Raw genomic sequence first — 26,254 nt, 5'->3', positions numbered from 1 at the left:
ACCTGTATGGGCTATTAATTAACAGCTGTGTCTAAGGAATGTCGGCCTTAGTCACTAACAAGACTACAAGATCGCGCCACTCATCCTACACTCATCTCCATTCATACTTGGCTTAAAATACCTACTATGTAGGATGGTCGCCATTTCATTGAACAGTATTAACTTATTTTCACTTTACACCGCATCTAGGGAATTTCACTATTTTAGAAAATCTTCAATGCGTATAAAAACAAGCACGACAAAATGGAAAAGTGTACCACCAATTTGCGTGTTATTGGTAAAATATTGGCATTTTTTTTAAGGGAACTTGAGGAAAAATTGTTTTCAACTGGTTTAGGCTTGCCTCATTATCACTGCGTGACATTAGCAGCCGCTTATAACACGCTGATAACACATTTCGTCACACACAACTCAAGGACAACAGTGATAACAGTGTGCATGGCTTGGTAAACGAAATGTACTTCTCGGCTTACCTATGGGTAGAAAAGTAAACGCAAGTAAAATCAAGCTTTGGATACTGAGAGCACGAAACTTGATGGCTTGGATACTCCATCTTAACCTTATTTTATTTTTCACCACTGACTTTAAAGCTATACGACAATACGCGTCTGAAACTTTGAGAGGTTACTCTTTTAAGCGTAACAATATTACAATTTTGAAACAAGAATTAAACGCCACAACAATGTTTTTTTAAACTTCGAAATCACCTAACTAACGGGCAATATATTGTCAACCCAGTGTGAGGGGCCGAAAATCCAAATAAAATGGTCATCGAGAGAAATAACACCAAGCAGTCACTCACAACTAGTTTGACCATAACTAAATATTTATCTTGAGAGAAAACATAATAAAACCAATGAATGGGGGCTTCAAGTTAGTAATGGGAAAAACGAATAGGGACCTAAGCTAAGCATGGACAAGCAATTTTAGTAAATCACGTCATCTTGACAAACTGGCACGGCACAGTGACGGAAGTTCCGTTTCCTTTTCGGGTTCGATCCTGGACGTGGGATGTGGGTCAGGCCGTATAGTTACGCCTCTTTCACACGACGCGGCGCGCGCCGTGCGGCGCCCGCCGGATCCGGCGTAGGGCTATGGGAGCATATGAGTCCTTTCACACTATGTCCGGCGCGCGCCGCGCGGCGAATTCGCCGCACGGCGCGCGAGTTACCGCCGGATGCACCTTGAGCCGGACGACAGCGCCGCGCGGCGTCCACGCCGGACAACTCGGTGAAGGTGCATTGGTTCTTATGGGAGCTTTCACACGGTGCGGCGCGCGCCGCACGGCCCAACCCCTACGCTGCCTCATTTTAGGCAAACTACCTGACCAAGAGGGTGCAACAGTTAATTAAGAAATTATATATCGTTGTATCGGAAAATTATATATTTAAAGTTATTACAAAACATACATTTTTATGTTAATCCCATGCAAATCGACCAACTTAAAGTATTAAAACAAAAATTTTCTTTTAATAACTAGAGGAGAATATTTAGTATTAAATTAATAATTTAGTAATTTATACGTAATGAAACATTTTTTTAACTTCTAGAATACAATATTTTCAGATATGACGAATACTTATATATAATACGTGAAGGTGATTTCTACGAAATACTACTCCTCCGTTAATAATGAACCGATTTTTACAAACGATGTGTCAAAATTAAGTATTTGTTGTGTACACGCCCCCTTTCACCAATTCCTGTAGTAAAAGTCCTCGGGCTTTGCCCCTCAGGCTATCAAAATCCCAATGTATATTTTATGAAGACAAGATTTTGTTTAGTTAAACGGACGAATAATTTGTATTAATTACAGCTGTTCATAGTACACACATGATACACACAAGAGTTTTCGTTTTCAGTTTCGATAGATGGAGTGGAGTGAGCGTTCGTTTTCAGAGTGAGTTCGTTTCCAGTTTCGATAACTGGAGTGGAGTGATTGGTTACATTATCTTTGAGTTGACTCTCACACGTCAACGGAAATAGTGACAGTTATTCGTAAAAAAACTCCTTTAATATTTTGCAATTGCTCAAATTCGAGCAACAGGTGCACTAGTTTATTATATTTAAAATTATCCTATTCATTTAATTTGAACTTTTAAGTGGAGTATTAATTTAAAAGCCATAACTGAACAGAAAATAATAAATATTTAGGAGTGCCGTACGGCGCGCGCCGCACGAAACCGTACTAGTGTGAAGACACACGCTTGTCCGGCGCAGCGCCGCGCGGCGGACGCCGTACGGCGCGCGCCGCTTCGTGTGAAAGAGGCGTGGTAATGAAGCAGCAGTGGGCCACGACGAGCTTCACCACGACTCTACTACAGGTACCGTGGGCGTGGCGCTTCAATGGTCAACGGCAATGCTACAGGTCGCTGAAGCAAGACTCCGAAAAGCATTATTTTCGGAGGCACTGCACCGAAAGAAAGGTCATATACCTAGAAACGCATTTCTGGAATGTAGGTACTACTCCGAAAGAAAGATGCACGATTTGGCATAACCTAGAAATGTCTCTGAGGGAGTATTGCACTGCAATATATGCAAAGCACTACTCGAAAATGTGTTCCAATGCGGTATGATTTTCTGAGAAATTCCTGGAACTTTGTTTGGAAAAAAGTCTTAAAAAGACTGAATGGAAGAGGCGAACTAAGGGCCCATCCACGTCAACCATATCTTTTGAGAATGAAAAATCGTTAGACTCATGAGGACCAATATGATGACATTTCTAGAAAGTAAAATGAAATTTAAATTCCTACAATACAGCATAATCAATCAATACGAAACAAATTTACTACGAATAAAACCACGTACCGGTAACGATGATTCGCTAAAAATATAAAGAGCAGAAAATTTAACGCCTAGACGAGAATATAAAATGTCTGAAAAGTAAATTCAATAAGAGGTTTACGATTTCAAAAAGTGTAAAGATATAAAGGTTAAAATTAGGAAAACAACATTCAAAAGCAGAAAAGAATAAAATCCTAACACGCTCACTTCAATTTTCAACTGAAATTCACTAAAAATAGTACCTGAATCCACTCAGGAAAACGTCGTTTACGGCCAAACACTAACCTGAACATGCAAAGCAGGAGTGTTGCGGGTGGGAAAGGAATGCGACTTACCTTGGTGTGCAGGAAGGCCAAACTCTTATTGACGTTCTCCACCTTATGAACCCGCATCTTGCCGTTGTTGGGCTTGCCAAGCTTCTCGCCACTGATGATCTCCAACAGCTTGAGGAGCTTTCGCCCATCGGCCAGGTCCGTGAACAAGTCCTCCACCTCCATCCTTGGCTACAACAACACAAACATGAGTATATCTTGTAGCATCATTTGGAGATCTTTAGAAGCTTGAGTAGCTTTCGTCCAGTGGCCAGGTCCGTGAACAAGTCCTCCACCTCCATCCTGAGCTGCAATAACACACTCATGAGTATATCTTGTAGAGCTTCAATCATTTGGCGATCTTTAGAAGATTGAGCAGCTTTCGTCCATCGGCCAGGTCCGTGAACAAGTCCTCCACCTCCATCCTGGGCTGCAATAACACACTCATGAGTATATCTTGTAGAGCTTCAATCATTTGGCGATCTTTAGAAGCTTGAGTAGCTTTCGTCCAGTGGCCAGGTCCGTGAACAAGTCCTCCACCTCCATCCTGGGCTGCAATAACACACTCATGAGTATATCTTGTAGAGCTTCAATCATTTGGCGATCTTAAGAATAAGAATAAGAATAAGAATATCTTTATTGTCATTAAATACAAACAAAAGTACAATAGACAACGTCAAAATAAATACAAACTTTCTATGGATTAGGTCAATTGTGTTGAAAGAAAATAAGTTACAGCAGGAATTGAAAAGGGAAAAAACAATGAACTATATATTAGGTATTTGGTATTCTAAAAATTCTTTTACTGAAAAAAAACTTCTGTCAAGAAGCCAAACAGCCAATTTATTTTTAAATTTATTAAAGCTAAGCTCTTGAAACGATACAGGTAGCTTATTAAAGAGCTGTATTTGGAGGAATTTGTGGCTATTAGTTGATTTTGATAATCTTACTATCGGAATATCTAGGTGGTTACTTGTTCTAGTATTATAACTGTGAAATTCATTACGTTTTGGGAATGATGAAAGATTTTCTTTAACAAATAGCAAATTTTGAAAAATAAATATACACGGTAGAGTCATTATTCTGTGTTTGCTAAAAAAAGGTTTGCTGGTCGTTCTGCGTGGTATTTCAAAAATTATTCTCAGTGCTTTTTTCTGCCATGAGAAAACCTTTCTGGCTCCAGCGCTATTACCCCACAGAATGTTTCCATACAGAAGATGAGAGTGGAAGAAACTATAATAAGCAGTAATGAGCATACTATCCGAGACGCAACTCTTAAGTCTTCTCAACAAAAAGCAGACTCGGGAGATCTTAGACACAACATGCGTAGTGTGGCGTTGCCATGTAAGCTTTGCATCCAAATGTATGCCTAAAAGTTTCACTGTTGACGGGATATTTAAACCTTCAAAGTGTTTTAGCGAAAAGCAAATCCGCTCAGTTTTATCATGATTTAAGGTAAGAGAGTTTGCATTGAACCAATTAGACGATAAAGTAATTGCGTTGTTGACTGTGGCTTCAGACTCAGTAAAACTACAACTTGAGGAAAATAAAGTGGTATCATCGGCATATAAGAGTGATTGGCAAGATAAGTTACTAGGTAAGTCGTTAATCATTAAGAGAAACAGAATAGGCCCCAACACTGACCCTTGAGGGACTCCCGCTAGAATTTCCTCAAACTCAGATGAGTCCTGCCCAACAACCACTTGTTGGAATCTGCCACATAGATAAGTATTGAAGAAATTTAGCTCATTTTTTTGGACTCCATAAAATTTTAATTTATGCAAAATAATTTGGTGTGACGTACTATCGAAAGCTTTACTGAGATCCATTAAAGCTACGTTAAGATATTTGTTGTCTTCAAAAGATTTTAATACCTCAGAAATTAATTTGTCAACTGCCTGTATTGTTGAAAAACCAGGTCTGAAACCGAATTGAGCTGGGCTCAGAATTTCGTGCTTATCCAGATGACTGTAGAGTTGAGATTTCACATGATGTTCAATTATCTTTGAAAAGATTGGAATTATAGAAATTGGTCTAAAATTATCAATAACTGTTCTGTCTCCCTTTTTATGAATTGGGTGTGTTTTGGAAAATTTTAGGCTATGGGGAAATGTACCTGAAAAAATAGACAAGTTTATGAGATAGACTAATGGTTCTAAAATGAAAGGGATGATTTCCTTTACGACATTATTTGAAAAACCAAATATATCTTCGGATCGGGAGGTTTTTAATAATCTTACAATTGATAGCAATGACCGGTTATCTATTGGCTGAAGGTGGAACTCTTTGGTCACCGGCTTTACTTTTTGAAGAAAGTTGACAAAGTCACTATTGCAATTGGATGAATTAACTTTTTCGGCCACCCTTCTACCGATCTTAATGAAGTGATCATTAAACTCTTGAGCTGAAATTGGGGACTCAATCTTCTGTGCTTTGTTAATGTTGGATTCAAATTTTATGAGCCGCCAAGCGGCAGCGCATTTATTTGGCGCATTACTGACAAAACTGTCGTTGTATTTGATTTTAGCCTTAATGATAGCTGACCTGTATTGTTTCTTAAAATTAAGATAAAGTGCTTTCAACTTATCGTTTCTATACTTGGGTATTTTTAACAAGTCATTTAATAAAATTACAGTGTTTCTCTGTTCTTTCAGACTGCTATCAAACCACGGCTTTGAGACTCTTTGACTTCCCGGTACACATTTTTTTGTTATTCTAGGGCAATAAAAGTTATACAATAAAAGGAGTTTATCCAGAAATAATTTAAACGCTAGGTTGGCATCAGGAGTACAAAACAATTCATCCCATTCAGTATTGGCCAAAGAGCTAGCAAACAAATTGATCTGTTTTAGATTTCTATAGGAAATTACATCTAACTTGCATTTAAGGGGATTTTGTAATATTAATTCAAACCAAATAATTGAGTGATCGGAAATAGTATGGGGCCAAATTCCTTGTTTAAATTGAGATTTATGACAATTAGTGGCTATGTTATCCAGACAACTCAAGTTTCTGGTAGGCTCCCTATTTATACAGTACAAATTGAATGACTTAAGGATATTGAGAAACATATTACTGGTAACATTCTCTTTAAGTATATCAATGTTGAAGTCACCCCCCAAAATCAATCGATAATTAGTTTTTTTCTTACACACATAATCAAGTAAGGCATCTAGTAAACTTAAGAAGCTATTAACATCGGAACTCGGATTTCTGTACAATGATATAACTACCACCTTATAATCTATAAGCTCAATACAAACTGCTTCCATTAATCCTACTTGTGTTAGGTGAGATACATCGATTTTGTTACATTTGAGATGTTTGAGAATAAAAATCAATCAATCACTTGAAATAACCAATCAAATGTAAGGAGTAAAATCAATCAATCAATCATCATTTAGAAGATTGAGCAGCTTTCGTCCATCGGCCAGGTCCGTAAACAAGTCCTCCACCTCCATCCTGGGCTGCAACAACACAAACCTGAGTATATCTTCCTGTACAGGTTCATCATTTGGTGATCTTTAGAAGATTGAGCAGCTTTCGTCCATCGGCCAGGTCCGTAAACAAGTCCTCCACCTCCATCCTGGGCTGCAATAATACACTCATGAGTATATCTTGTAGAGCTTCAATCATTTGGCGATCTTTAGAAGATTGAGCAGCTTTCGTCCATCGGCCAGGTCCGTGAACAAGTCCTCCGCCTCCATCCTGGGCTGCAACAACACACTCATGAGTATATCTTGTAGAGCTTCAATCATTTGGTGATCTTTAGAAGCTTTTGAGCAGCTATCGTCCAACAGACTTGGATCTTTGCTTAGAACTATTCATAGGCCCGATGGTCAAAGACAGTTGGATCCTGTTTCCAGCAATCAAATAGCTTCTGACCATTCACAGGATCTTATCCGCCTTACAAGTACAAGTACATACCCGTCAACCTCTATTTTTGACTACGAAATCTTGACGACAACTATGGGCTCTTCTTATAAGTTAGAGCTTATCTTAACTGAAGAAATTTATATAAAATTAAAACGATTTCCTGAGTCATCGAATTCAAATTCCTTTTAGTTTTTGGACTAAAGTCCGTGAATGCTCATCATGTCCGCCCATGAGACCAAGCGTTTGATATTCAGTTCCAGGATACAGAATCAGCTTAACAAAATTCCCGAAGAAAGCACTTTTACTCTAACCAACAATAATTAACAAATCCTCTGACAAATCCTTCCCAAACACCTGCCTGAACACCTTTCCCATTGAAGAAAGACTTGGCAAGAATGTACTAACCACACGACCAGTATTGCACGACACATAATCGTATTAGATGGCACAGATGTGTCGGTCTGATAACAAAGTAAACACGTCACGGCCGAGTGCCTCCGCATGTTAATGAGTTGCGGATGGCAAATGGCGGATGGCGGATGCAACGCTGTGACCTAATTATCACGAGTCTGTGTTGGTGTGCACTGACCGCTGGAACTCTTCCGGTCTGATTCATACGCACAACGTCCACTGATTACCAGTCCTTTACCTCTGTGCGAATATTACACATGGCTGGCCGCGTGCCATCGCGTGCTCTTGGAGTATTGGATCATCATATGTTTCCAAATATGGATTCCGGGTCTTTTGCAGAAGACTTTAAGCACTTACACTTTCAGCATCTTTTGGATAGTCCAAAATGGGGCATAATTATTGAAATAGAACCTGGTCGAATAAGCTCACAGAACGCAGTTCATGAGATCAAAAAGATTCTATAGTTTTGTCCTAACGATTTCACTACTTTTAATTGACACTAGTGTACTCTGATGGCTAAACTAAACAATATTAATTTTGTAATACTGACTACAGCTTTTACAAGGAATGGATTGTCCCACAGATCAAATCCCACAGAACAATGAATGAAGTTAAATACTTGGGCATGACCCTTGATAGAAGTCTTACTTGGAAAACCCATATTTGGAACAAGAGACTTTCGTGAAATTTAAAATTTAGAAATCTTTCTTGGCTATTAAAATGGAAAAAATTTGGCTATTGGAAATTCAAAATTAACAACAGAAAATAAATTACTGTTATACAAAACTTTTCTCAAACCAGTGCGGACGTACGGCATTCATCTGTGGGGAACATCAAGCATTTCAAACATAAATATAATCCAAAGATTTCAAGCAAAAGTTTTAAGATTCATCCTGCAAGCCCCTTGGTATGTCAATAATAAAATTCTTCTTATGGACAGTAGAATCCCAATGATTGAAGAAGAAGTAACAAAATTGAGTGTGAAATAAAAAAAATTGAAAATCATCCTAATCGCATGGCTTTAAACCTATTGTACAATTAATGGTGCCGCTACATACAGGCTGAAGAGAACTTATATTTTAGACCTCAGCTCACGATTTGTTTAAATAATTTCATATTTTTTTCCTTCGATATTTTAAAGTTAGGTCTGTCGATGGATAGAGACTAACTAGTGTTTTTAATTAATTGTTCTCACATTTGATAAATGTTCAAAAAGCTGAAAAGATTGTAAATACAATTTTGATAAAAAATCTGTATGTGAAATCTCAGCTACATTTTGGCCCTGCGGTTTTTGCCTGATGGAATGACAGACGCCTCATCCTAAAAAAACGACGCATTTCTTGTCATGGCCAGCTGGTTAAGGACATTTCACACATGATAAACCTATGATATACTCTTCACAGCTTCGCCAAGCGCATCATTAACTTGTAGAACGTGAGAAAATGGGCACTAACCAACAATTATTGGGTGTACAATCATTGATCTAGGATCACAAAACCATCTTAGTACTGTAATTAAAATGAAAAAATAGATTTGCAACTTTCTTAAAAATAAAAAATAAACAATATCCTCTTGCATTTATTTCTGAAAATAAGATACATGCTCAATGTTGGTACAACCAAAGAGAAAGAAAGCCACAAGAGCTGAGGATGCCGGCTCGGAGTCAATGCCCTTTTTGAGCATTCTTGCCCCAGATCGAGTATAATCCGAAATATGCTCATCCGAACAGGTTTTATTCAAATTCGGTGACTAATAAGACCGCATGCCAAGACCCTCTCAGCCAAAACCATTTTGAATCTCGCTTCGTCCACGTACTAAAGCTTAGTCAAATACATCTCTTTACGTCTTAAAATCGTCTGCTTTCTGAGCACAAATAGACATAGCTGGTGAAAGGGATTTACAATCCAGTTACCACATTGGACCTAAACCTCTGGACTAGCTGGAGCCACAGATAAGTAATACTTATTGTGCTAGGGTTTGACAGTTGAACAACAGGTGCTAACAAGTGCTAGAAAACCCCTGAACCGTGTAATCACGCAAGTGGCATAGAGACATAAAAAAGTAACCATCAAGATCTTAAAAAGCATCATCATTCTCAAGCAATATTGCAGAAAACTTAAACTTGGTGTGAAACCATGAACATCTACAGGATCCAGAGCGATATGACATTTTTTACTTCTTCGCCTTAAAAGCGTTTGCGATTCATACAAAAATTACCCTTAGCATACACATTAGAAAAAGATTTCAAAACGAAAGGTAACATTTTGGTGATTTCACATAAGTTACATATATTTCAAATAAGCTAAAACAACCAACAAACACTCACAAAAGTTCAAATATATTTCCAAACTATACAAAATCAATTTTTTTTGTATCAAACTGTAGCATAACTAGAAGCTTTGACAATGAATACAATCCAGTATCCATTAGTCATGCTAGAAGTAAGCGAACAAATTATGTAATTTAATTTTACCGAAACTAGGAGTTTCGCACAAAAATTAAGTATGGGTGTAGAAACTACTAAACACCGAACCTTTGACTATCTAAGGGAATATGTTTTATCTATGCTATTAGTCAATGACCAAACGGAAACATTTGATATCGTTGAAGCTGCTACATGTCATTGTAGTATGCTGCAACATAGTGTTCAACAGCTGAGTTCACCAAACAATCAAAAGGCCGCCGCTACAAAATTGAGAAAACTCAATAGCTTTTAAAAGGTTCAAAACTGGACTAAACTATCCTTGGCAATTCAAACGGTTCTGACTAAAGAAACGGTTGGTCAGTATCATCCTCCTACACTTCTGAATTAACACCCAGCTTGACATAGGCTGCGGCTACGAGCACAAAATACGTCGCTGTCTTGTGAGGAGAATGGTGAACATTTCATTCAACGAGTGCATTTGCCTAAAATCTTCGACGAGGGTCATTTTACAGCCTGAGAATGGCGGTGCGAGTGCCAGCCAGATATCAGTGACCGGGGTGGTCAGGATGAGCCAAACTTGTTTGAGGAATGAAATAAAACTGTTATAACCTAACCTAACCAAACGTGCTGATAATGAACAAATCTCTGAAGGTTTACTAATCGAATTGATATTAGGGTAGCCCAGTTAAGAAACTGTACCCGGTTCCCGTTACACCATGCCCACTACACCCCCTTCTACTAGTACTCCCCTGAATCCCTCTTACGATCTGGGGAGTCAACTGGCACTTGGGCCTATCTGACGGTTTTGACAGTTTATCACCCCCACGGAAAAAAATAGGCTGGCACTATCGATGGCTGGCACTCGCTCCGTCTAATTCTCTCATTGCACAGTCGTGTTCTATACATCGAATATTATACTTCGATGGTTCTATATCCCCATCAGCATATGCAGCACATACTGCGGAGGGTGTGGCAAGGCGAGGAGAGGAAGGATGGTTGCCGGAAGGAGTTTCTCTAGAGGATAATTAATCTCCACGAGCCACTGCGCATGTCCTGACGTGCCATTGTCTCCTCAGGATCCAGGACGTGTTACCCGAGTCAACGTCCTTGGTGCAAATCATCCAGACATGAATCTGCACAACTTATACTTTCTCCTAAGTTCTAGAAAATTATCAACGGCTCAAGAAGATTGAAAACTAGAGAAGATAGAAAAGGTACCAGGTAGCATAAGTTTATGAAATACAACGCTAAACACCATTCTACAAATTAACACAGAAAATCGTCAGTTGCAAAGACTCACAAGGAAATACTCAGAAAGAATTGATGTTTCATATTTTGCTTTATACAGTGTAAGACATGTCAGTATTAGAAATGATTCTGTACTCACAACCAGTAATTTATGAAGTTTAGCTCGCTGGTTTATGTTCACCAACCATAAGGACAATACAATTACAAAAAATTGTTCCTTAAACATTTGCAACCAATTAACACCTGCGTGATATTTCAACGTGCGAAAGTAGAATTCCTCAGTTTTTATTCCATAAGAACGCGTGTAAGTGCGAGGGTCATTAATGTATGAACTAAAGAGCAGCTGATTCACATCGCCTTTCTCCTCATCGGATGCAGAACTAATTGGCAGAGATGGCGGGTATTGGCTTAGAACCATGCAGCCATGAAGTGCAGCGAAGGAACCGTTAATCATATTGTCTTAGCATTGATTATTTGTGGTCAATGTAGTTATTATTAGCTTTGCTGGTGATTCAAAACAGGGTACGACCACAGAAAATAAAGTAAGTTCTTCAAAGTTACGGTAGAAATATATTTATCAGACATTTATTTTTACAGAGCACATCAGCACAACGTAGTTTCTATAAATTAATAGCCTCCACAATAAATTAACACACTTAGTTTTTTTTTTTTTCTTCAGTTGTATGACGGAGAAAACGTTTATCATCTAGCTAACTAAATAAGGGGTAGGCCTAAATAAAAAAACGTATTGTGGTATTCTTGTTGTGGATACTAGCATAGCTAAAACACACTCCCTACTAGTCAATATTTACCTCTCAAAGGTCCATTTTAGAACTTTCAAGGCTTGTAGTAAAACTCATGAGTCAAAATAGCAAAACTATATTATTGCCTAGGCGAAATGTCACTATATCGATAAATCTTAATTTGATAGAGCAGTTTGAATTGAGCAGTGGTGAACCAAACAAACAGACCCTGGATTTGTATGGAGCATTTGGTATAGCGGAGAATGATCGCCGAAATGCTTTTAATGAAGGGAGCTCTCTCAAACTTAGAACATACTCCACCAGAGAGACCTAACCTTATACCTTTTCTGGATATGTGTGACTGCAGCGTAAGGTAATCTTAGACCGCCGTTCCACGGCATGGTTTGTTGATTGGCGGGTTTTGAACCCAGGGCCTCCAGAACCAAAGACTCTAACTACAGTACAATGTATTGTAGAGAAGACTGAAGATAGAACCACAGAGATGTCCTAAGGTGCGGCGTGGAGGCGAAGATGATGTCATCACTTCACAACTCACCTACTCAACTCGAGTGTTTTGGCTGATTGCTATAAATGTCGTGTTTTATGTGGCGTTTCAGTAGAAATATTAGTTTCATCCATTTCTCAAGCACTTATATGTGTTAATTGTGTGACTAGTGTTTCATCTTCATGTGAATTTTGAACTGAGTTATTTCGATTAATGTAATAGAATAATCAGAATTTTTCAGCCCATGTTAGTGTAATTATTTACTCTAATAGAGTTAAGAAGACAGTACAGCAGTGCTTAAAAATCGCCTTGCAGGCTACTGGAGCTGCATAAGTGTATAAACCTTAAAACAAACTAAAAGATTCATTGCCTGTACAAAATCTGTAACTTTTCATATGAATTCTTCACACCTTTACTTATAAGTTTTGTTTGTTAACCTTGTGTGAATGTATTTGCAACTAAATGCCCAAATAAGGAATTTTCTGAGAAAGGCTGTCGTAAAACAAACAACACATTGACATTCAAACGATTGAATTTCAGATATTTGTGTACAGTACGTGACAGTACTTAGAACATAGATAAAAAGTTTCATTTTTTTCATTGTACAATGACCTTTTGGAAAATAATCTTGGGAGATCTCTCCAAGCCAAGAAGGATTTTGTACGAAATTCCTCTCCAAGCGAGAGCCCTTCTTGTCTGGTATGAAGATTCCCTACCGCGAGCAGACCACTGTCAGCCCATCAGGGTAATGATAGGGTAGGCCTACAAGCGTCCTGAATATGATTTATTTCTTGTTCGGCCTCCTTCTGGGAAACTATACATACATCTAACCAACGTTGAAACGCAGTCTGGATAATAAGCTGGCTGCCCAAAGAACATTACAAATTACGGGATCAAAATGAATGTTCAACCTATACCAAAAGACGAGACAGCAAAGATTTCTTTTGCGAAAGTTGTAACGTCATCATTGTTTGATGAAAGTATTGTGGTTTTCGGTCGAGGAAAAGATAGGTTTGAAAAGATTTCTCGAGATTTTGGAAACATGTAGGAGTAATAGGTACATTTTATATGTTTAAACAAGCTTTGACTAAAAACACTATCGTAAAGTTTAAATTTCATTCCCATGTTAAATTTGGGTCCTGCTTTATAATGGTTAGAACTACATTAAATTAAGTGACACAGATTTTGCTGCTACTGTTACTGTTTCTCTCTTGCACAGAGAAGTTCCAAAACACCAACGTATTAAGCTCAAAACCGAAGGATCAATAAATGTAATCTATAGTGTATTTTATTTCACATACCATAGATTGAAAGCTAAAAGTGAAAATAGAACTTCAAAAGTGCAGCACTCTTAAAGAAATTGTTGTTCAACTGCGTTCAATGTGAGAAAAAAATTGGTTACAGCGGGTCCAAATAATAGAGTCAGTTTTCAAAATAAATGGTGCTAGATATTTAAATGGCACATACATTTATACGCCCCACAAGGTATTATCTTTGACTATGCATTCAGTGACTGGCTCACACAACAAATGTTCTTTTTTAAATTTAAAAAATGCCTACAGCTGGTCCATATAAATGGGATGTCTACTTCAGTATCCAATGATATAATCCAATGTTTATCTGTTGTTAGACAACAACACTATTTAAATAACTGTCCAATGATATTAGTTCCATTTATGGTTCATCAACCAAGAAGGTGGCATTTTGAAAAAGAACTTCAATCGCTTTGCAGTCTATGAGAGAGTTAATTCAAATACTTCTTGAGTATGAATATGGCTACAGTTGGTCCATGTAGATGTGCTACTTCAGTTTCCATTAGTGGTTGAGTTGGTTATAGTGCTCGCCTAGTAAACCGAAGTTCACCGGTTCGATCCTGAGAAGTGTCGTAGCTGGTCCTAAATGGCCCTAACGAAGGACACGACAGATCTTAGTCAATAAAAAAACAAAGAATGCATCTAACTCACTCCCAATTCATTTTCGGATTTAAATAGAACTTGAATGCGCACGCTAAACTCAATCAGCTTAACTCAGTAACAGCTGACTACCTCAGCAAATTCATACAGGTCGTTTCCTTCAATATCCAAAGTCAATTCAGGTAAAACACAATAAATCCACTCCACGTAGCGAATGTTGTGATGCATTTGTTGGGATTGTGCAACGTTCTAGTAGACCGCTTACACAGCTGTTGTTGGAATTGAAGTGTCAGCTGTGAATGATTAGATAGCTGTGTTGGCAGATGATAGATAACCTATCTCTCAACGGCAACCGGTAAACTCAGTTTTACTTGGTGAAAACTGTGTCACTAATCAATATTTGGCATCATTATTGGCTAAAAACACCATAAAATTCTTCTTCTAAAGATTCTTCAGGTACTACTTGATGGATTGCGATGGAATTTGAAGCATATGAATTCCTGAATCTCTTTAATACTATTATAACAACCGCTGATTTTGAATGCAGCGTTTATAGAATAAACTTATAATACCTGTTTTAGCTTCTTACCGAGTAAGATCAGTTGTTTCCGTAGCCAACAATTTGTTGTACAGATTTTACCAAGCTTAAGTCATGTTCCATATTTGTTGAATCGTTTAGTTCTCAGATCCGTTATTTTCTTTATAAGGCGAACGTTTAGCCCTAACTGTTGACATGCCGGTTACTTTCACAAGACAAACAAACTGCCGCAGCACATTCTTGCAAGCTTTGTGCAAAACCCGATGGCTAAGAGTTTTCCAACTTGTATGCACTTTACACTACTTGAGACTGTATGAAACAATTCCGAGACATTGACCTTAACATTTGGACATCTTCAACTGGATGTTTCCGGAATTAGTGCAGAGCCAATGACTCACCCAATTACCAGAGTTCTCACTCTTTGCTACTGAAATTTTCATCTCAGTATAAATATAACTGCTACAGCTTTTCAGAAACTTGGTAAAAAGCATTTTATTATGTTGTCGTACACTTCTAGATACTAAAAACAAACAAATATTAGATTTACGTAAATTACACAGCTTTTTACAGAATAAAATAAATGTAAAAGGCAGCAGCATTAACAGGACTGAAAGATTTATAACAGAAAAATAAATTGTGAAAGGGCTAATTATAGCTTAAATAGGTAAAAAATACACAGCTTCATTTATATCAAAGCAGAAAACCTGAGATATAAAGGCAATTTTGAACACATTGTAGACGCCAATGACACAAATTGTTGGTGTCAATTCATCAACTCAACATACTAAAAGAAATTGTAAAGGAACACTGTGAAAATATTAATTACATTGTTCATGTTAAATGATACAGTAAATAAAATTAAAACATTGAAGCCCAAAACCTGAACCTACGTATTGTAGACACACAGGATAGCAGTACCAAATGTTGGCGTCAATTCCATACAACTTCCTTTGTGAAATTACAAACAAAATATTGAGAAAACACTCATTATAGATTTTGTTTATAGCTCATCTCAACGATCAGGACACAACAATAAAAATATCACAGAACAAAAAAAGTGTAGGTGTCAATTTAGTTCAACCTGCTAGAAACCCAAGAACAAATCATTGCTAAACACTATAGCTAAACAAATTATTTGTTCATTCATCACATCACAAAATCTAAGGGCAACAGATGGCAAATCCAATTAAAACCAACTTCAAATCCACACAGCTTTTTACCTTTTGTAAAAACGAGTTCATCCATTTGGTAAAAGTCTTCTTCTGTATGTGAAGACGCTCTTCTTGGAGCGCCTTGATACGGCCCTGCTCAAACTTGAGGACATCTTCTCGCTGTGTCATGTCGTCGCTACTGGGTCCCGAGCCGCGCAGCTCATACTGTGTCTCTGTAACAAAATTTCATAAATTAGGTATCTAAAATGTTTCTTGGGTAAAATATGTTCCATTTAAGTTGCAACTTAAAGATCATAGTGACTAAGACCAAACGTACTCCATAACAGATGTTCGCACATTGTACAGTAATCAGCTGTTCTTGTCTCTTTGTTGGCAGAAGATTGTTTACAGAAAACGGTCGCTAAAGTCAGCTGGAGTGTGGTAAATTTACCAAACACTTTACAAGGCACTTTCTCCTCCTATACATAGTACATGGAGTAAGTATTGTTTTGATTGTTGTTGATGGTTTTCCCATAAAACCCCCAAAATAACGGGAAATCGGATTTTTACAAGAATGGTTTAAACGATTTTCATTAAACTTAAGTTTTTTATGGTCTTTTGAACTCCAAACCAAGATGGTAAATCCCCCAATGCTTAAAAACTGCAATTTAAAAGCTATTGCAATTTTGTTATTTTAGCCATGATAAATCATAGTTGCTCACCGATTCATAATAAGGGGTTTTGACAATGGGAGAAAGTATGTGTCAGATTGCTGATGCCGTTTATTTTCATAAGGCTTGAAATGAGGTTGATTACTGATTAGTCTGATTACTCTTATGAAGCTGCTACACAATAATATTACACAGGGCTCGAAAGGCACTGAACTATCACAACATTGGATCATGACTTTGGATATAGTTTTTTTGGAGCAGTGTAATTGAAAGTCAATTGCATGGGGTAAGCAATTTTAGTTTTTTATTAACTTCAAAGATTTGCTTCTTTAAATTGTGAAGAGTAACAAATTGTTTGCAAATTTTTCATTCACCTATAGACATAAGAATCCGAAGATCAACTACAATTAAAATCAACTGCACACGACACTATAAATAGCTTATGACCTCATCAGGGAGTGGCAGTAAAATAATAAGTCTTCAGCAACAACAGCATACAGTTAGCGATAACAGCCTGATACAACGTAGGTTATCAGTTATCACATAATGCGGGGTTCGTATCACAGGTCATATTAGTCATATACAAATTATATGAAATCTCATATTTAGAGGTACAACTTAAGGGGCAAACGATGACCTATCACGGTTATTAGAAAGTATGGGTAAACATTTTACTTTGAAACTTGCCGGCTATATGAAAGTCAAGATGGCAGAATAGTTTTTGTCCAGCACTGAATCCTAAAAAAATGTAAAATAGCTGTAAACCAGAACTGGACTTAGGTTTAGTTACAGATTCCCAGCTTTTTATTCTTCCCTAACCACTTTTATAGGTCTTTTCTTAATGATTTTGATTTCCAAGTTACAACACAGTTTAATAAAGTAGAGTGAGCTGTACGTTGAACTTTTACAGAAACGTTTGGGACTTTGTGGTTTCTTAGAAACCTCTAAAAATGGAAGACCAGATTTAGCAACCTTTATCTTGAGGTATATTGCCCGTAAGATTCCTTAGCGTTTAACCGGTAAGGCACTCAGACAAATTGGAACTATTTCAGTTGAAAAAAAATTCCGTATCTAGGTAAGTACCTAATAAATCGATGTATGCATGGGAAATATTTAAAACTCTCGCTGTAAAAGTTTACCCCTTATTTGAAACACCTGAACTCCACAGTCGTTGCCATGAATAATTTCGTTCTAAAATTCCACTTTCGTTTGGTGTTTTATTTAATTTTATTTGTGTATCAACGCTTTTAGTCTTTAAAAGTTTTAAAAGGGAACGGTCCAGTTAACGTAGAGATTTTTATTAGATCATTTGCTGATTAAGACTTTCATAGTAAATATTTAAGTGTGTGCTGCGATATTGGGTTGTTATGAAATTATTAATTGACACCAAATAACAAAAAATAGGATTTGGGTCCAATGATGACCTTGTTTTCTGTCATTGTTATATTTTGAATTCAATTTTCTCTGTACGCTTTGTTTAGGCTCCATACAGCATGAAATGAAAATTGCTTCATTCTAAGCTAGAAAACTACCGACCTGCAAGAGATGAACAAGTTCTCCATCCATGACAATTAAATAGTACGTTATTGGTGCGTATCCAATAACAATCTCTGATGTTGTATGAGCACAAAACAGCTAGTTGTATAGCTCATTGAGTTAATTGTGAAAGCCACATACATACAGACAATTAGCCAGATCAATTACAGTATAACTGACACCATTTTATGCTTGATCCTCATGAATTAAGTATGTTGTATTCTGCATAACCATAGATTCAGTTTAAGTAGGCCTACTCTGTAAAAAAGAAAACATTTGCAAACTACAAAATACATTATTTTAAAGAACCTCAGTTTATTTAACCGTGAATAAAAATAAAAAAATGGATTCGAAACCCTTGGGTGCCGATTTTAGCTTTAAAACACAAGAGCGTATATAAAATATGTGGGTAAAATATGTGTGTGTGTGTGTGTGTGTATATTATTAGATTTTTATAAAACTACAATAGTTATTTGTGATGTTCAATATCTCGCAATTGTTTCACAATACTTTATTTCGACATCTCCGTATCATTTGACAATTGTTAATTGTGTCAAGTACTATGGTACTCGAGGAATGGTAAATATATAATGTAGGTCAGATCACAATGACAGACATGTTTACTTATCAACGGGATGATCGCATTCAAAATAATACCTTTGTATTGTGTTTGTTCACCATAAGAACACGAGACACGGTTTAACTTAGTTGACGGGACTAAGTTCCTCATAAACAGTTTTTTTTGTGTGTTAATTAAATGACAGCAGGAAAGAAAAAAATAATTGCGGGGCTTTTCGATTTGCTTTGTAAAGAGTCCCAAATCAGGGAATATTTTATTCAGCTGTGAAACAAATTTTATTTAATCCTACTTTATGGAACACGGTTTGAGATATAAGGTATGGGACACGGTTTGAGGTATAAGGTATGGGACACGGTTTGAGGTTGTATAAGGTATGGGACACGGTTTGAGGTACAGGGTATGGGACACGGTTTAAGGTATAAGGTATGGGACACGGTTTGAGGTATAAGGTATGGGACACGGTTTGAGGTATAAGGTATGGGACACGGTTTGAGGTACAAGGTATCGGACACGGTTTGTGGTATAAGGTATGGGACACGGTTTGAGGTTTAAGGTATGGGACACGGTTTTAGGTATAAGGTATGGGACACGGTTTTATATTTAAGGTATGGGACACGGTTTTATATTTAAGGTATGGGACACGGTTTAATGTATAAGTTTACATTATACCATATTGTAATAATTTTTTGATATGTGTTTGACGTAGCTGTAATAATTGGATTTATTATGATAAGCGTAACTATTTACAGGCGTATGGTAGTTGAGGATCTGACCGTCGTGGTTAAATTAATTGTCTAAATTTGTAGTCAACGAGAACTATCACAGTCAGGATTATCAGAATAAAATAATGAACGGGATTTTATTTTTAAAGTCATGATTGTGAAGTTTTGATTGTTGGAGTAATGATTGTTATGTTGTGTGATATGTACGCGTGCAGCACGGGCCTGCCACGCGTGTTAATCATGAATTCATCCAGCTCATCGCTCTTCCTTTCCTTTTCAACACATCTGGTGTCTATTCTTTACTCGTTAAGCCATTTTTTACTAGATTGTGATGACACGGGCTGGGATTGATTTATTAAACCTTGTTGTAACTTCTGTTTACTTGTGCTCATACACTGGTTGGCGACATCCTTATTTGTTCAATTGCAAACTAAAAGTACACCGGTTCGATTCTGAAAAGTCAGTAGCCTTTTTATGGTTCGAAACTGGATACAGCTGTCCCTGATAATTATGCTTTAAATAAATGGTCCTGAATTATGAAACAGCTGATCTTAGTAAGTAACAAAGCTACACAGATCATCACACAAAATTCCACACTCATATATGGGCAACGCACTAGGTGGCGTCCCCATAATTTGTTGGAAACAATAAATGATGCTATTGCTTTTTCAACATCTTCGATCAGCTAAAGACAATTTTGTAAAGTATATTTCCGTCCAGTAGGGGGGCAATTTATGGTTAAACGTCGACTTCTTGTGCATTCACCAAACTACTATAGCTTATACAACGATCTACTTCTAAACTACACTTTCCTTCAGGTATTACAACCAAATAGTGAATCATCACAAATTTAAAATCTACCCTGAAAAAGAGATAAACATTATACTCTGCGCCAAAGCTGGTGGCGGCTGAGGGATTAGGACGGCCAGGTCGGTGAGCAGCTCCCAAGATGCATGGAGTAAAAGTCTTCATAAAAAAAGTCTGGAGCCTTTTACTTCATACATCTTGAGCAGCTCCGACCTATGTAGTCCTACCTGGCGGTCCTAATCCCTCAGCCGCCACCAGCTTTGGCGCGGAGTATAGTGTTATCGACATTTGCGCATTCAAACGTAAACAACATTAACCACAACAGACTACAGACTTCAGATGTCTATATACAACGAGAAACCTAGTCAACGATTAAACGCATAGTCATATTTCAACCGTCTTGATTTGATATTTCAAGCTGATTTGAAAAAGTTAACTCGCCCAACATTGATTCACAGTCATATCGTACTAAATTAAGTACACGGGCCAGAGCACCAACTGGTTCACACATTATAAGGAGAGTTAAAACCCCCTTGTTTACACACTTCACACAATATACGGTCTCAAGTGGTCGACAATCTTATGTTGACATCACAGTAGAGCGTTGTTTAGACTAACTCAACCAGCTGACATGGACACTCTAACAGCTGATCCGTCTACCAAACACAACCATTCCGATACGGCCATTTGGCATACAAGGCCAAAACACAATAGCGACTAACAATACATTCACATAACAAACGGCCAAATGGTTTCTACAAATGGTGTTTATGTGAAATGGTTACGCTGTTTCTTTCGTTGTAAACATTTTGGTTTGGTAAGTTGAGGATTTTGACTTCGTTGCTAGATTGGAAATCGTGTGAAAATGTTGGACAGCTGAAGAATGGTCAAATCGATTATATTTTTGCGTTTGAGTTACTATGGTCAGACCTATATGTAGTGTTTTGCTCGTCTTTGTGGAAATAACTAATGTGAATTAGTACGGTAGGCATTGTTCAATGCAATAATGACAAAAAAAGCTTATATAGAAATCAATCGAATCGTCTTGCCTATCATAGGCCTATGATATTGTAGTGTAAATTTTAATTGAATACTGTTCGTTTCAGCCACAACAACTAGCTATTTCAAACCGTGTACGTACTCCGTATGGACTTCTAATTGCTGTTAAAATTGATTCGTGCCAACTGGCAGGGATTGTACATTTCAACAGATGACGCAATTTTAAATTATCAGAGCCGATTTTTTTAAATAGAAATAAATGCAAATGCGTTACTTCTTGCCAACAAAGAGAACACACTTGACGAAATAACTGTCTCCTCATCCTGCCACAACTTGTGCCACACCCGACACGGTGTCCTACCATCTGTTGGAGGAGGAAGTCGGGGCGAGGGTGGTAAAAAATAATAGAGGAACTAACCGTAACTGTATCCTTGGGGTGGAGGAGTCCAAGTGCCCACCGCGTAGAACACATTGTTGACATACATCACAGACACTACCGGCGAACACAAAACGTGTATCTGAACACTAACCGGTGTAAAAAACGTGTATCTGAACACTAACCGGCGTACAAAACGTGTATCTGAACACTAACCGGAATACAACACGTGTATCTGACCACTAACCGGTGTACAAAACGTGTATCTGAACACCAACCGATGTACAAAACGTGTATCTGAACATTAACCGGCGAATACCAACGTTTATCTGAAGTATAACCAGTGTATAAATCGTGTATCTGAACACTAAACCGGCGAATACCAACGTGTATCTGAACACTAACCGGTGTACAAAACCTGTACCAAAATACTAACCGGCGAACACAATCGCGTATCTGAACACTAGCCGACGAACTATAACATGTGTCTGAGACCGCGAAGCTCACAAGACTGGTACAGAACTGACGAAATTAACCACCCCACGTGTGAGGTAAAAATAACCTCTGTCAAACCGAGACTACCTCACGCTATCTGTCTTTGTCTGGCACGCGAGTCATCTGCAAGAGGGAGTCTGTGATTCATTCACAAACCACGTGAAATGATAAGAGTTGTTCAGTTTGTGAGCAACATCATACGAAATGATAAGAGTCGTTCAGTTTGTAAGCAACATCATACGAAATTATAAGAGTCGTTCCGTTTGTGAGCAACATCATGTGAAATGATAATAGTTGTTCAGTTTGTGAGCATCATGATGTGAACTGATAGAGTTGTTCAGTTTGGGAGCAACATAATACGAAATGATAAAGAGTTGTTCAAACTTTAGTGAAAATCTAGTTAAGTCAGAGAAAATTCGGTTTTCTTCAACATTGAATTTACATACTAACATAGACTTCCCCCAGGTGGCTTAATTTATATTTAACTATAACATGGCTAAATGAGCCCTTATCTCATACAGTGTACATACCACAGTAGTTTACGCATCTACATACTGTAACCATTGATAAAGATATATCGTACACAATACTCACGTTTTACACCTTAGTCCACAGTGACGTGTTGTGTGTGACTGTTGAGTGTTATCAGTGGAGTTATCACAAGCAGAATTACAGTGAGAGAGCAGTAAACAACATAGCGAGATTGTGGCCTTGTGTTTGATTGGGCTTATGTGAGTGTTGTAGGAAGAAGTATCACGTCTTGATGCTACATAGTAGACCTACTGTCCTCAGAGGTCCTCGATTCGCGTTCTTGTGCTTTAACTCAGCCGACTTCAAAGTGTTTTGTTTTTTAAGTCACGTAAAAATGTAAACATAATCCTTTAATTTAGAATTAACTGTATTTTACAGGGACGCTCTCTGCTTTTGGCTCAACTATTGTAAGTGTGCTAGATTTAGTAGTTGAGTACGATCAGCTGATTCCTAAGTCAGGAGCATTTTCCAAAAGCCTATTAATCAAGAAACGATCTCTGTCTCAATCCAATTTCAAACCATCAAAAAGGGACTGATATTTTCAGAATTTTTCAGGCGAGCGTTAAACCACTATCCAATAGTATGAGAAGCAAACTTGCATTAACCGTGGTTACACGTCCACACACTTGGTCTTATGTGATCGTTGACACACTCGAAGCTGCGAAAGTACAACTATTAACAGAGCCACTGTTGTTGGCCAACAACAAAGCAACAATCAAAACAATAAACAGCTGACCCAATGCGTTATTAAAACATGGATTCACAATACGCTAAATGTGTGTTTTGATGACGCCATTGAGCTTGAAATAAACAAGAATTTTGCAAACTATAAAATTATTATCCAAGAATTTTAAAACCTTTACAACTATAAAATGTAGCACGCACAAAAAGCGCACACCGGTTTGTAGCATTGCTGCAATCTTTGCACTATTCAAATGGCAGACAATTTAAATGCAAAAAGTGACAGAAGAATGAGAAGTTAGCCACGCCTGTAACGGTTCTTAGTTGTTTGTATTGATGTTGACGGGATGTTGACCTTTACACAATAGAATGCACCTTGTAAACAATCGAGTTGTAAAGGGATATCTGTGAATCGAGGAGATGAAAACCCACTGTTTTGTCAAAGGTCTCTCTAAGAAGAGATTCCTAACCCATAGAGAAGTAATATAGATCTTAATTACATTAATTCTCTATGCCTAACCTAACTTTCCTTGCATGTGAAAGAATACTTAAATAAACGGTATCAGCATTCTGACACATACTTTCTCCCATAAGTTTGTCAAAAACCTTTATCATATGTAAGTGGTGAGAGTAAATATACGCAAATGGGATTTGTACAATTTTGTTCACAATTTAAAGGACTATAACATGCTAAATTTTTATCAAAATAGTTCGGGCCATTTTTGGGAAAATCCGATTTTTCTGTTATTTTATGGGGGTTTTATGGGGAAATGACATAATTTACAATAACTTTTGAACCGTAATTTTTACAGAAATGGGATTTGTACCATTTTGTTCAGAATATAAAGGACTATAACATACTAATTTTTTTTATCAAAATCGTTCGGGCCATTTTTGGGAAAATCATATTTTTCCGTTATTTTATGGGGTTTTATGGGAAAATCCCCATTAAAAATAAAAATTTCTAAAAAATTAAAAAAAAACTATCAAAACTGTAAAGACTATAACATACTATGTTAAATCAAAACCGGATTTTTTTCAAAAATCCTATTTTTCGTATTTTTATGGGGTTTTTTATGGGAAAATAACATATTTGACCATAACTTTTGAACCGTAATTTTTACAGATATGGGATTTGTACCATTTTATTCAGAATTTAAAGGGCTACAACATACTAAATTTTTACCAAAATCGTTCAGGCCATTTTCGAGAAAATCCGATTTTTCCGGTTTTTTATGGGTTTTTATGGGAAAATCCCCATTAAAAATCAAAATTTCAAAAAAATGAAAAAAACACCTGGAGATACCATGGATTAGAACCTACATACCAAATTTCATCGAAATCGGACCACAGGTGTGGTCTCTAGCTCTGTACACATCCAGACACACAGACACACACACACACACACACACACACACACACACACACACACACAGACATCACTTCGAAAACCACTTTTTTGGGTCCAGGGGGACCCAAAACGAATATATCCACTCAAAACTCAAACTCGAAAATTTTGACGAAAACAATACTTTCTCCATATACTATGGTATAGGGGGAGAAAGTAAAAAATGGAGGTCCCTGAAGAGCATGTAGTTATTCAGAAAGAATTTACATTAATTAATTAATTTGTCATTACTCCCTTTTCGAAGAAGGAGCACTCTCAATTACTTTTCCGTAAAGGTTTTTCTTGGTGCCGATTCCGAGATCAAAGTAACACGTCGATATTTTGTAACAGCTACGTATTTATAGAATATGAAATATACTATTATCTATAAAAATAGTACCTAAAAAAAACCAAATCCAACAAAGTATGGACGGATTTTAAAAGTACATTTTCAACGGATGATCTTTTACGTGAACAGTTTTCCTTATTCTTACAATGCACGTTCAGCATAATAAAAACTAAAGCGTTTAGGCACATAATGAGGTAGACAGCGTTAAGAACAACAATGTATTGTTGAGCATTTACCAATCAAATAGCGCATATCACATCTACTGCAAATAGCAGGTTGGTTGCAATACTATCCGTGGGATAACAGCTAATTTCCAAATGTTTGTTTACATGGATTTTAATATTAATATTTGCTTACACATATTTTAATACTATATATTTTTTATACTATTGCCTCTTCACAACATAATTCTGCCGAATTAGCTGACTCTTTTGTGTTATTGTCATGTATGACTTTTGACAAAAACTACCTGTCACACCCATATGAATCATGTACCGATACTTGAAATATTTGTCTTGACGAGAAATCTTGAGGCGAAATTATTATTATTTTTTATAAATTGACCTTATGATCGTATTTATTTTTCATTTTAAAATTGCCCATGTCCCTAATATAAAAAACAGCTGTGCTGATCTGTATGTTATTCTTTCAATTGGTTATTTCCATTTAGATCGCCTGTACTTATTTGTAATTGTATGCCATTATTTCAATGTGTGTCTTCATTTAAATCAGCTGAGCAAATTTGTATGTTATTCTTTAAATGCATTTCTCCATTTAAATCAGATGTATGTAATTGTATAAATTTATTTCTCAAATCAGATGTACTTATTTGTTTGTGATCTACTAAGTTTATTTCAGCTGAATTTAACCTTAATACTTTGAACACTAAAAGTTAGGAGTGACTTTGTGTTATTTTTTGTGAGATAACTGCCGCTACTACAAAGTTTTAAACACAATATGAGTTGGTTTAAAACGATCTTTCGAAAATATATGTTATGATTTTATAACGCAAAAATTTTGTTTTCGAAGGCCAAAGATAGGTGCTCAAACTGAATACATATATCAATTTATTACCTTGTAACTAAACTATATAACCGTTTCAGGCTTAAATTTGTCATTGAATTAATAGGTTTTCATAGCAAACGTGTAAATTGTTGAGCAATGACTCATCGATGGCGACAAGCAACAAGTGCAAAACAGCTGACATAACAGTAG

The 26,254-nt window shown here is 37.0% G+C and overlaps 1 protein-coding gene across 4 annotated transcripts in view; it reads right to left on the bottom strand.

Moving 5' to 3' along the window:
• The window catches only part of LOC128992220 (spectrin alpha chain, non-erythrocytic 1), a 125,654-nt gene that overhangs the window by 83,887 nt on the left and 15,513 nt on the right, over positions 1-26,254 (bottom strand). For all 4 annotated transcript variants that reach the window (XM_054415690.1, XM_054415687.1, XM_054415689.1 and 1 more), the window contains exons 2-3: positions 15,975-16,138; positions 3,120-3,287 (exon numbers count right to left, since the gene is read on the bottom strand). In XM_054415690.1, coding sequence (XP_054271665.1) covers positions 3,120-3,287; positions 15,975-16,094 — 288 coding nt within the window. In that variant the 5' untranslated portion in view covers positions 16,095-16,138. The remainder of the gene's footprint in view (positions 1-3,119; positions 3,288-15,974; positions 16,139-26,254) is intronic.

This window comes from Macrosteles quadrilineatus, unplaced genomic scaffold (genome assembly GCF_028750875.1).
Source record: "Macrosteles quadrilineatus isolate MER2022 unplaced genomic scaffold, UCM_ALF_1.0 Scaffold_4__1_contigs__length_99947679, whole genome shotgun sequence".
NCBI lineage: Eukaryota > Metazoa > Arthropoda > Insecta > Hemiptera > Cicadellidae > Macrosteles > Macrosteles quadrilineatus.
The sequence above is the reverse complement of the archived record's forward strand: the minus strand, read 5'-3'. Positions and strand labels throughout refer to the sequence as shown.